General features: G+C 39.8%; 1 protein-coding gene across 35 annotated transcripts in view; it reads left to right on the forward strand.

Annotated features, from left to right (window-relative positions):
- Crem (cAMP responsive element modulator) overlaps positions 1–11,994 on the forward strand; it is a 76,757-nt gene extending 64,763 nt beyond the window's left edge. For 24 of the 35 annotated variants that reach the window (XM_060387420.1, XM_021653113.2, XM_021653117.2 and 21 more), the window contains 2 exons: positions 3,975–4,131; positions 10,231–11,994. In XM_060387420.1, the coding sequence (XP_060243403.1) occupies positions 3,975–4,131; positions 10,231–10,375 (302 nt within the window). In that variant the 3' untranslated portion in view covers positions 10,376–11,994. Of the gene's footprint in view, positions 1–2,897; positions 3,202–3,974; positions 4,132–10,230 lie in introns of those variants that run through there. The other 11 variants (XM_060387433.1, XM_021653124.2, XM_060387416.1 and 8 more) reach the window with 3 other exon arrangements.
- Positions 11,995–12,240: the final 246 nt, after the last annotated feature.

Genomic DNA, 12,240 nt, shown 5'->3' on the forward strand with positions numbered 1-12,240 from the left:
AAAACTTAATTCCAATCCTCTGTTATATGGCAAGATCTTATCTAAAAAAGCCTTAGCAAAATATTGGGCTTTACAAATAGTACATAATTAAAATTATGTCATCAGAGAATTTGGAATGGTTCTTTGTAATTACCACTGAATTTACCATGTTAGAGACTGACACTAACAGACATATTCTCATAGCTTGTTTCAAAGAAATCTCATTTAGATTCCCTCAAAAGATTTCTTTTCCCATCAATTTAGTGTACTTCACTAAGAGTACATTTGCATGCATAGAATTTATCCATTTACCGTTAGAAGTGTTTCATAGAGTATTTGGGTTGTGGTAGAAACTTAACTCCTAAGTTACAGTTGTTCCTACTTCTTGCTTGAACTACTGAGTTGTAAACCTGGACTTGTGTTAATGTAAATAGAATGAATACACATCTGAGGCACAATAAAGCCATACTTCTGTTCTATCTCAGAGCTAATATATCTGATCCCCTGCAGAGGCAAAGCAACTAAGCTGTCCAGCAGGTTTGGAGAGTGACCAATTTGGGATTGTCCTTGTCCTTCATGGTCTGGTTCTCCAAGGGTGTCTGTGGCTTCTGCAGACAAACAAAAGGATTTTTGTTGTTGTAGTTGTTTTGTTTTTTAAATGCTGTTTCTGGCATCCATTGCATCTTTGATGTGCCTCCACCCGACTTCCCTTAAATGAAAAGAATGACCTTAAACTAGATTTTTCACATTCTGTTCTCACTCATAAAAAATAGCAAACACATTCAACACTGGAGTGTACAGTGACACTATTGCTTCTTCCCTTTTCTGCCTTTCTCAGCCTCTTAGAAAAGAAGTGTCTATATTTAGGGTTATGGCAGCCACAGAATTCTCCTCACACTCTGCATATTTCTAGTAATGTTTATACTTGTTTGTGAGCAGTTTCAAAGAAGGATGGAAGCAGGTGTGCATTGAAGCTACCAGCAAGACGAGCAAAGGGGCCTGAAAACTTCACCTTTGTCACTGATTATTGTGTTGCCTTTAGAAAGCCTGGGCAGCCTCCAGCTGGGGCATTGTTTCAGCATTTATTGACCTATAACCTCCTTTCCTGGATGTGGGTAAAGAAAAGTGGGAGGGCTGTGGCCCTGGTTCTAGCTCTTATCTCCTCTCATAACATGACCAACAAAATAAGAAGATTCTACCATGCTAATTTATACATTGTTTTCTTCTTAAATATTTAAAATTTTTACATCTGATGAGCTTGCCTGGGTACAGTCTTTGCAAATGTCTTGAAAATAAATTTAGGACTTTCCTCAAGAAGCTAATTTAAGGACGTTACTGTTTTTAGTTCTCTTTTTTCCTGTTATCATTAACTGACTCTGCACTCAGTTAGATGTCTTTCCTTCCCTTAACATTTTCTTGTTTTTGTAATTGACAGGCTTTGAATATCTTTTTCATGTGTAGGCACAGCAAAGTCCCAGTTGAAAAATCCAGAGGATAGCATGTTCTACTTCAAAGTATTTGTGATAACACACTGGAAGCTGCCTCCTATTGTCTTGCTAGAGCCAGTTGTTAACTTTTAGGACCTTTATGAAAGCTGGCTGTGAAAATAGCTATTATTAATAATTATCCACTAAAAGCAGCAATCGTCCTCAAATACTCAGCATTTCTAATAATCTTAAGGTCATTTCTATTTTGTGAGCATGTCTCTTCCTAGCTTGACAATGAATGAGGTCAGTTTGGTGTCTTTGAATTTGCCACAGTGAGACTTTTTTGCTGTGGACCTCATCAGACTCTGCAGAGCAGGACTCCCCACTCCTGTACCCAAGGAGTTCAGGAGTGCTTGTACCCATATAGTTACCACCATACCACTGAAACAAGTTAAATGAACTATAATTGAAAAACTTATTTGCTTTAGCCTGTGATAAAAAAGGTCTAAAATGTGCTAACACATTTTCTAAAAAGTTGAGAACAGTATATACCATGTGTGTCTTTCTGCTTCTGGGTTACCTCACTCAAGATGATCTTTTCTAGTTCCCACTATTTGCCTGCAAATTTCCTGATTTCCTTGTTTTTAATAGCTGAGTATTCTATTCTGTAAATGCACCACAATTTATGTATCCATTCCTCCCTTGAGGGGCATCTGAGTTGTTTCCAGGTTCTCGCTATTACAAATAAAGCTGCTATGAACATGGTTGAGCTATGGTTGTTGTATACTTGAGCATATTTTGGATATATGCTTAGGAGTGGTATAGCTGGATCTTGATTCCCAATTTTCTGAGAGAGTGCCAGATTGATTTCCAAAACTGTTGTACAAGTTTACATTCCCACCGGCAATGGAGGAGGGTTCCCCTTTCTCCACAACCTCTCCAGCATGTCTTATTACTTGAGTTTTTGATCTTAGCCATTCTGATGGGTATAAGGTAAAATCTCAGGGTTGTTTTGATTTGCATTTCCCTGACGACTAAGGACATTGAACATTTCTTTAAGTGTTTCTCTGCCATTCGATATTCCTCTATTGAGAATTCTGTTTAGCTCTATACCACATTTTTTAATTGGATTACTTGGTTTGTTGGTGTTTAAGTTCTTAAATTCTTTATATATTCTGGATATCAGCCATCTGTCAGATATAGGGTTGGTGAAGATCCTTTCCCAATCTGTAGGCTGTCATTTGGTTCTGATGATGGTGTCCTTTGCTTTACAGAAGCTTTTTCAGTTTCATGAGGTCCCATTTATAAATTGCTGATCTTAGAGCCTGTGCTGTTGGTGTTCTGTTCAGGAAGTTGTCTCCTGTGCCAATGAATTCAAGGCTCTTCCCCACTTTTTCTTCTAACCGATTTAATGTATCTGGTTTTATGTTGAGGTCTTCGATCCACTTAGACTTGAGTTTTGTACAGGGTGATAAATATGGATCTATTTGCATTTTTCTACATGTAGACATCCAGGTAGATGAGCACCATTTTTTGAATATGCTATCTTTTTTCCATTGTATTGTTTTGGCTTTTTTGGTATATACTCACTCATAAGTGGATATTAGCCATATAATATAGGATAAACATACTAAAATCTATACTCCTAAAGAAGCTAAACAACAAGGAAGACCCTAGGGAAGATGCTCAATCCTCATTCAGAAGGACAAATGCGGTAGACATTGGAAGCAGGAGAAGACAGGGAACAGGACAGGAGCCTACCACAGACGGCCTCTCAAAGTCTCTACTGATCGAGGTATCAAAGCAGAGGCTGAGACTCATAGCCAAACTCTGGGCAGAGTGCAGGGAGTCTTATGAAAGAAGGGGGAGATAGAAAGACCTGGAAGGGCCAGGAGCCCTAAAAGGTGACCAACTGAGCCAAAAAACCTGAGCCCTAGGGTCCCTGCAGAGACTGATACCCTAATAAGGACAATGTATGGAGAGAACATAAAACCCCTGCTCAGATGTAGCCAATATATTCAGTATCCAAGTGGGATACTGAAGGGAGTTGGGGCTTTCTCTGGCATGAACTCAGTGACAGGCTCTCTGATCACCTCCCCCTGGGGGTGGGGGTGCAGCTTGCCAGGCCACAGAAGAAGACAGTGCAACCAGTCCTAATAAGACCTTATATGCTAGGGTCAAATAGGAGGGGAGGAGGACCTCCCCTATCAGTGGACCAGGGGGAGGGGCATAGGAGGAGAAGAGGGAGGAAGGGTGGGATTGGGAGGAGATGAGGGAGGGGTTCACAGCCAGGATACAAATTTAATAAATTGGAATAAATAATAATAATAAATAAAAATTTAAAAATTAAGAAAAAGTTGAGAACTGGCTAGAGTATTTGTAGTATTCTAATTTGCTAAATAAAATTATAAATATTTAAGACCCCTATAATACTAAGAACGATCCTTTTTACCTCTATAAAACAATCTCTACTGACAGGTACAAAGTATACCATTTCTAGGTTAATTTATACAAAATATTAGCTAGTGAATTGGTGATATGAGCTTGTAATACATTGTTTCATTGCAGCTGCCACAGGTGACATGCCAACTTACCAGATCCGGGCTCCTACTACTGCTTTGCCACAAGGTGTGGTGATGGCTGCCTCACCAGGAAGTCTGCACAGTCCCCAGCAACTAGCAGAAGAAGCAACTCGCAAGAGGGAGCTGAGGCTGATGAAAAACAGGTAAAGGGCTAGCTAACCTAGAGCATTTGCTAGCTAAGAAGCATTTGCTGCTGTGGGGCTCTTAATGTGCTTTTGTTAAGCTCTCTTTCAGGTTAAGTGTTCTGTGGCTTCTTGTGTGTGCTTACGCTCTGCCCACGATGATAATTTGTCTTCTGTAAATTATGTGTGTGTTTGTGTGTGTGTGTGTGTGTGTGTGTGAGAGAGAGAGAGAGAGAGAGAGAGAGACAGAAAGAGAGAGAGAGACACACACATTATGGTCATTTATGTTTCATAAGCAGGGGATACATTCTTTCATATTGTGAGGGATATTAAAAGGTATGTTATTTCTTAAAACAATATTACTAGATTCTTAATTAAAAGTAAAGCGTGCTTTTATATATTTTGTGACATAGTATTCTGGCAAGTAAATTTTTTACTTTTTTCCCGTTAGATTGATATTGTAGAGAGAACCTAGGACTTAGGGCATACTAGCAAACATTGAGATACATCTCTGACCCTGAATTTTTTAGCTTCTTTATTAGCAAAATAAATTTAAGCATTAAAGCATTTTTTTGTGTTTTATTATTTTAGCTATTTTGTATTGTTTTTTACTCCATTATGATGAAGTATATGTTGTTTTGACAAATTCTAGTCAAATATAAATAAAAAATCATTCATGCCCCTACCATATAGATAATGGCAAAGGTTATAGTGGGTGTGCTTTGCAGTCTTTTCTCTTCACCAATTCTCTCACTTATTATTGCTCTATAGCTCTGTGTCATTGTTTAGACATCAGCACATCATATTAAAAAGAAATGATAATATTTTATTTATATGACTCACATATTAATTTTTTAAGTTATGATGGAGAATGGTACAACTTAGTTTCATCTTCAAAATGAATAGAGTTGTGTAAGTGTTTCCCAGTATATTTTGTCACCTGTTTCTCAGTGTTAAATTACATCTTTACTGCAGGAAAATAAAGAGCATTAGGTGGGGTCAGCTGCTTGTCTGGAGCAAAAGCAGACTGTGGTCTTTGACACAGTCTTATTAGATGTTTCCAACCTAGTTAATCTACAAACTGTGGCTGATAAATCCCTGAAACTCATCACTTTCCTGGAAACTGTGTCTGTACTTAGGAGGTTGTGTTCATTGCATTAGTGTTTCTTTAAATGACAGTTTGGGAGTTAGAGAGATCAATCAGCAGTTAAGAGCATCTAGTGTTCTTGCAGAGGACCTGAGTTCTGAGTTCTGATCTCAGCAACCATATCAGGTAACTCCAGCCCCGCTTCTAGCCTCCAAATCACCCATACAGGCATTCTCTCTCTCTCTCTCTCTCTCTCTCTCTCTCTCTCTCTCTCTCTCTCTCTCTGTCTCCTCTCTCTCTGTCTCTCTCTGTCTCTCTCTCTGTCTCTCTCTCTCTCTCTCTCTCTCTCTCTCTCTCTCTCTCACACACACACACACACACACACACATATGCTTAAAAAATAAAAATAAGGATTGAGGATATGGCTTAAAAGTTAAGAGCACTTGATGTTCTTGCAGAAGACCTGGGTTTGGTTCTCAGCTCCTAAATGGTGGTTCATAACTGCCTATAACTCCATTTCTTGGGCAACTGGTACCCTCTTCTGGCCTCCATGGGCACCAGGCATATACCTGGTGCATATACATAAATTCTGGCAAAACACCTATACAAATAAAAATGGAGCCATCCCAGCATTTGGGAGGCAGAGAGGCAGGTGGATATTTGTGAGTTTTGAGGCCAGTGTGGTCGACATATATAGTTCTAGGCTAACCAGGGTAACAAAAAGAAACAACTACAACAAAAACATTTGTAAAAAGTAAAAATGTATCTTAAAAAAAAAGATTCAATTCGATATAATGTTTAACTCCTTAAGCTGGCTACATTTACCAAACTTATTGTTTGCCTAGATCATTAGATGGTGTGTACAAATACATTGGAAGTAGGATTTTAAAACATTTGTTAGTGGTTTTTCAGCTTAGAAATCAAAAGGAGTGGCTGGAGAAGTGGCTCAGAGGTCAAGAGCACTTGCTGCTCTTCCAAAAAAACCAAGTTTAATTTCCGGCATATATTATCAAACTGCTTAAAACTGCTTGTAACATTAGTTCCAGGGCATCTGGCATCCTATACTGGCCTCTACAGGTACCTACACTATTGTGGTACACACTCAACGTGCACACACACACAGCACTCTTTTTAAAAACTCTGTTAATTTGGGTGTTTAGGCCTCAACCTCCCTTACAATTCTCAACCCTTCCATGGAAGAGAGAAGGTTAGTGGGGAGAGAGGGCCCAGATCTCTTTCCTTCTCCCAGCTGTTTAGGGTCAAGGAGTTTTTTTAGGCCTGTATACCAGTTTCTATGAAGCGCAGATGCAGATGCAGTCTCCTCCATGTTGCTGCACCCCAGAGTGTTTCTCTCCATCTCTTTGCTCCAAACCACCATACCACAGCTATTCCCTCTGTCTGCCTGCTCCAAACTGCCACAGCACATCTCTGGTCTCTGGTCTCCAAACTGCTACATGCCACAGGCCAACACCGAACGCCACACTTTCTCTTTCTCAGCTCTCATATTCATATGCTCAGAGTCATATTCATATGCTCAGAGTCAGAGCATATTCATATGCTCTCATATTCATATTCATATGCTAGACCACGCCCCTCTCCATGCCACACATGGAAGGCCATTACCAGCAGGCAAAAGCTACACTCTGCAAAAGACAATTAATAGACATGAATAAACTAGCCCAACTAAAATCTCGCACTTGGGATTAAAACAAAAACATATTTTCATAACATAACTTATTTTACAAAGAAACCCAAACCTCCATTGCACACACATATGCACACACACAGCACACATGCACACATCCGCACACACACATATACATGCTCATAAGATTGTTGTGTTATGGCTGCTTTGTTATTTATTAAGCCAAGTGATGGCACACACCCTGTTTTAAAATATGTAATTAATAATTATTAGCATATATTTGGGCAAAAGGTAATCAAGGGAAAAACAGGCTTAACTATATAGTCAGGTTTTTTTATCTTTATGGCAGATACAGAGATAGATAGAGCCAGAACAAAGGTTCATGCTGTCTCCATGGGCCTCCATGTCTCCTCCTTGCTGCTGCATCTTCAGTATGTACAGTTCCTCGTCGTGACCACAGGATGGCTACTGCTGCTCCAGGGGGTGTCAGACAGGAAGAGGAGAAGATGGCTGTGGCCAAAGAGTGCAGCTGGTTCAGTCTGTTTCTTAAGAAGATTTTTTTTTTCTAAAAAATGTTTTTGGCAGTTTTACATATATTTCATTGGCTAGAAATAGGTCCCTGCTGTAAGGGATTCTGAGGAACATTATTTAGCTTGCCAGTGTCAGCGTCAGAGCTACACAGGAGAAAAGCAGCAGCAGATGGCTCTTGGGTGACTCAGCGTTGTTTAGCAAGTTTCTAAGCACTTGGTACTCTAGTTGCCTTAAATCTCCCACAGCTCTTCTGAGAACAGAGTGGTTGGAAATGGTTAACTGGCAAGATGGCCAAGATGATAGAATCAGAGGAGACAGAAGTAGGTCTTGCTGTTTAGCCATTTTCTCTTTCAGAGCCTTCCTCTGTCCTTGCACCAAAGTCACCTTTAAAGGACCTACTGTAAAAGCTGCAGTCTGGACTTCACAGACAGGAGACAGGCATTACAGTTAGCACCAGCAAACTCAGATGTGAGCTGACATTGGTAACAGATATTTAATAATATCCCTACCATACTGGCCAACAGTAGTTTTGATTCCTTTGTAGCCCACACCATTTCCTGTTTAGTTTGACTTCGACTTTGAGACTGTGTAGTCTAGGCTCGCCTCAAACGTGTGCCCCTCCTGCCTTCCTTTACCTCCTGAGTGCTGGTGGTACAGGAGTGCAACATACCTGGCTCTTCATTCTCTTCCTGTTGTGTAGTTTTTTCTCCAAGCTGAGGATGGATTTGGTCAGATATAATTCTGCAAACTGAGCTAACTATTAATAAAAGAAACAGGTTTTTTCCACAGCTGAGAATACTTAGGAATGTGCCAACTACTTGTGTGATCACCAAAGCTTTGCGCTCTGAACATTTTCCTCTAGTCACATCTCACACAGTGTAAGATGAAGAGTGTAAATATTTACACTCTTGTAAAGCAAGAGTTGAAAACTGACTACCTCACAACACTGCCACCCCTGTGTATTTAGACTTCCACCTAATGTTTGTAAGAAAACTATCTTCCTTCTAGATTTACAATTTAACATTTAATGATGAAAACACAGAGTTTTATAAATAAATTTGAATTTCTTGGTGGAAGAGAATCAAGTTACATTCCCCAACTGGCAGATATGTGTGTTTGGACATGCTGTCACTTTTCCCTGTTCACCATTTGGATTACTGGAACCACTGCTCTGCCAAGCTCCATTTGCTGATACATGTTTGAGGTTTTCATTATGCAGTTGTCCAGTACTTGGTGAGTTCACAGGGTGAGTACACCACTCTTGGTTAGAAAATAGAGCTTGTTCATTTCCTGCAGTTCTTTAGGATTTCAACGTGCCTTTTCTGCTGCCTTCCTTTGCGTAAAGGAAATAGGGATCCATTCCATGAGAGTCAATTATTTTAAAAATACAAGAGTTGGCCCAGTCTGTCTCATGTGTCACAGTTGGGGGATAGCATTGCTGACTGGCATTCCAAAGGCTGGTATTTAGACATGCAACATTCATTACCCTTGTGAATTCAGTTGAGCTATAGTGACTTGACAGTTTCTGAGAACTGAGCACTCCTAAATAAAGCTTTATCAGAGGGCCTCTCCTGTAGAGTTATGTAAAGTAGCTTCCATCCTGCCCCACTCGGAAAACAATGAGAGAGAGAAAATAGAGTATTTGTTATTCTTTCCTGGGCTCTTGCATGGTGGTGGCTAATGCATCTTTGTAGTTTCAGTTATTTGGTTACTTGTCAGTCTGTCTTTTCTCTTGGGTTGCATAAAGCACTATAAAATGTGTTTAATGTGCACTAATGCATGTGGGTAGAGGACAACATAGTAGTTCTGTGCAGTTGGCCAATTGCTTCCATTTTTAGACATGTGTGTGTTTATATCCCAGACTAGCCTTGTGCTTCTAAAGTAGCTGCAGCTGTGGCTGCCCCTGACCTGCTATTTTTATTTTTTACGTGTATGGGTGTTGGCCTGTATACTGTCTGTATACTGTGCACCACTTGTGCCTGGTTGCTGTGAGAACCAGACCAGGCTTTCCGAAGCCCTGGAACTGCAGTTAGAGATAGTTGCGAGCCATCATATGGGTGCTTGGGAGTGAATCTTCCAGGTCCTCTGGAAAAGCACCAATGTTCTGAACCACTGGTCTCTCTAGCCCCTGGATTTGTGCTTCTGATTCTTCGGGGTCCACCTCCCAAGTGCTAGGTATACAGACATATATCACCATGCCAGCTTCCTTTTCCATAATTGTAATTGTCGTATTCTAATACTTGTGGGTTTAAATTGTCTGCATTGTTAAGTTTTGTGTCACGTTACTCCATTCTTTAACTTTCACAAGCAGTGTCCATTGACTCTGGTTCATAAATATGTATGTGTTTTATTTGTTATTATAATTTATCATGTGTTTTCTTTCAGAAAACCGTTTCTCGCAATTGTGATTGATTTGTTCTGTTGAGATTTAGTCTCAGAGTTCAATATTGTTTAATATTGGCTTTTGATATTTTATTTTCATCAAGTGAAATTTCTCATTGTGATGAGCATGTCTTTTTTTTTGACAACCAGAAGTTAACTGAGAGGATTGAAAGGCTCTGTGAATGTCTCAGTAGGGATTCTGCTGGGCATGTATTCCTCTTGTTATTGTTTATTGAGCACAGAGGGTCATTCTTATATTGGCACCGATGCCCCATGAGTAAAGCTGCCAGTGCTCTTCAGTGATCTGTCATTCTACACAAGGCATGTGCTTTGTTCAGTTTGTTGTGTGGCTTTGTATAACTTCTCTCAGATTAGTCAGCTCTTGACTGGGGTGAAGGGGGCAGATGTTCATGGAGCCACTCTGGATTGTGCGTGGAGGTTGTTCCTGTAGTCATTTGCCTTGTGTTGGTTCCAGGGAAGCTGCCCGGGAGTGTCGCAGGAAGAAGAAAGAATATGTCAAATGTCTTGAAAATCGTGTGGCTGTGCTTGAAAATCAAAACAAGACCCTCATTGAGGAACTCAAGGCCCTCAAAGATCTTTATTGCCATAAAGCAGAGTAACTGTGTTTGACTTGGACCTTGTTTGCTGTGAACTCTAACCGAGGCAGGTGATGCTGCACCATCCTGTAACGGCCCTGTGAACTTGTAGACGGTCACTTAACCCTTGCTTAAGAGTTCAGTCTGGCTTAGGGTGTGAATTGGGAGTACTGTTCCACAGGCTGCAACGCAGCTTCCTCCTTACCAAGTTTGCTCTGTTGTTATTAGCATGCAACATAGGTTTTGTTTGCCCTTCTGCTTCTACTTTTTCCAGGGAAGCTGCTAAAGAATGTCGACGTCGAAAGAAAGAATATGTGAAGTGTCTGGAGAGTCGAGTTGCAGTGCTGGAAGTTCAGAACAAGAAGCTCATAGAGGAACTTGAGACCTTGAAAGACATTTGCTCTCCTAAAACAGATTAGTAGAAATATTTAACTATGAACTGATTACAGCATGTACAGTTGCTTTTGAATGCAATACAATATATAGCCGGCAAGAATTATGGCTTTTTTCCTTTGTATCATTCATCTGACTTTCTAATATCTAACATTCCTAAAATGCTTCATTGTATTTAATTAGCTCTTACCTCTAAGGTCAATTTTTTTTTATAAGAAGAGACAAACTGTAAAAAATGTATGTAACAAATTCTTAAAATGAAATATTTATAAGACTTGTTCCAGTGCGACATATTTGCAGTTCCCAGTCTCTCTGTCATAAAGAGTGTCCTATGCAATAAAAATTTTGCAGGTTTTAAGAATCATTTTAGGAAAGGATGATCAAAGGCAGTGCATCCAGCAGTACAATAAATTCAAACCACAGAAATACCTCAGGAAAGAAGGAAAGGAAGTGTATCTTGATGAAATGGCTATGCAAGAAGAATAGCCTAGACATGAATTTGTGCATTTATAGATTTTTATAATCGTCACTTTGTAAAGAAAATATTGTATTGCTGTCCTTGAATGCCATAGTTGAAGACAGTTTTCAATAGAACCATGTTGGTTGCTCTTTGTAGTATTTGGTGTTTATTTAAATATCTAAACATTTACTACTTTCTACTGTGCATGTAATACAAGTAATCCTGCAGAAGTTTATGTTGCTTTGCTGTTATATAATGAAAGAGACAACACATTTTTACTGTCTGGAATGAGCTCCACGAGTATGAGCTTATTGCTACCCTGGGTCACAAGCCTTGCAAATACTGGGCCATTTCATTAGAAGGACAACTGCAGGGCTCTAGGGACAGAGTTCAGGGCAACGCACTATGTTCAGTCAACAGTGCTGTAACAAAAGTGTGTAACGGTGTTTTAAAGGGGTGGGGAGCAGAGATCAAAGGTCAGCTTTTGTGCTGTATGAGGCTTCCCCTAGGTAGTCTACAGAGTTCTGCTGATGGCCCTCCATTGTGAATCTCTGCTAGCAACCACAAGAATGTTAACCTTTAAAAAAACAACCCAGGATTTAATTTTTAATTTCACAACTTGGATCAATTTTTTGTTTTGAATGCAGCTATGTGCATTTATTACGTGGGTCCAGGCTGTCCTTAAACTCAATCCTCTTTCCTCAGCCTTCTGAGTGCTTGGATTATAGACATGGGCCAGAGTGTCCAGTTTGATTAAGTATTCTTTTATAAAAGGTTTATTTCTTTTTAATTGTGTGTGTGTGTCTATGTGTATGTGAATGCAGATTTCCAAGGGGGCCAGAAACAGCTGGTCCCCTGAAGCTAGAGTTATGGATAGTTGTGTGCCTCTTGATATGGGTTCTGGACACTGAACTCAAGTCCTCTGCAAGAGTAGTCATGTGAGCCATCTCTCCAGTCATATCCTGAAGAAAATTCAGATGAAATTCATTACAATTGAGACAGCAGTATTCCTAGTAGTGTCTACAGTTTGTCTTTT

Source organism: Meriones unguiculatus, chromosome 7 (genome assembly GCF_030254825.1).
Source record: "Meriones unguiculatus strain TT.TT164.6M chromosome 7, Bangor_MerUng_6.1, whole genome shotgun sequence".
Classification (NCBI taxonomy): domain Eukaryota; kingdom Metazoa; phylum Chordata; class Mammalia; order Rodentia; family Muridae; genus Meriones; species Meriones unguiculatus.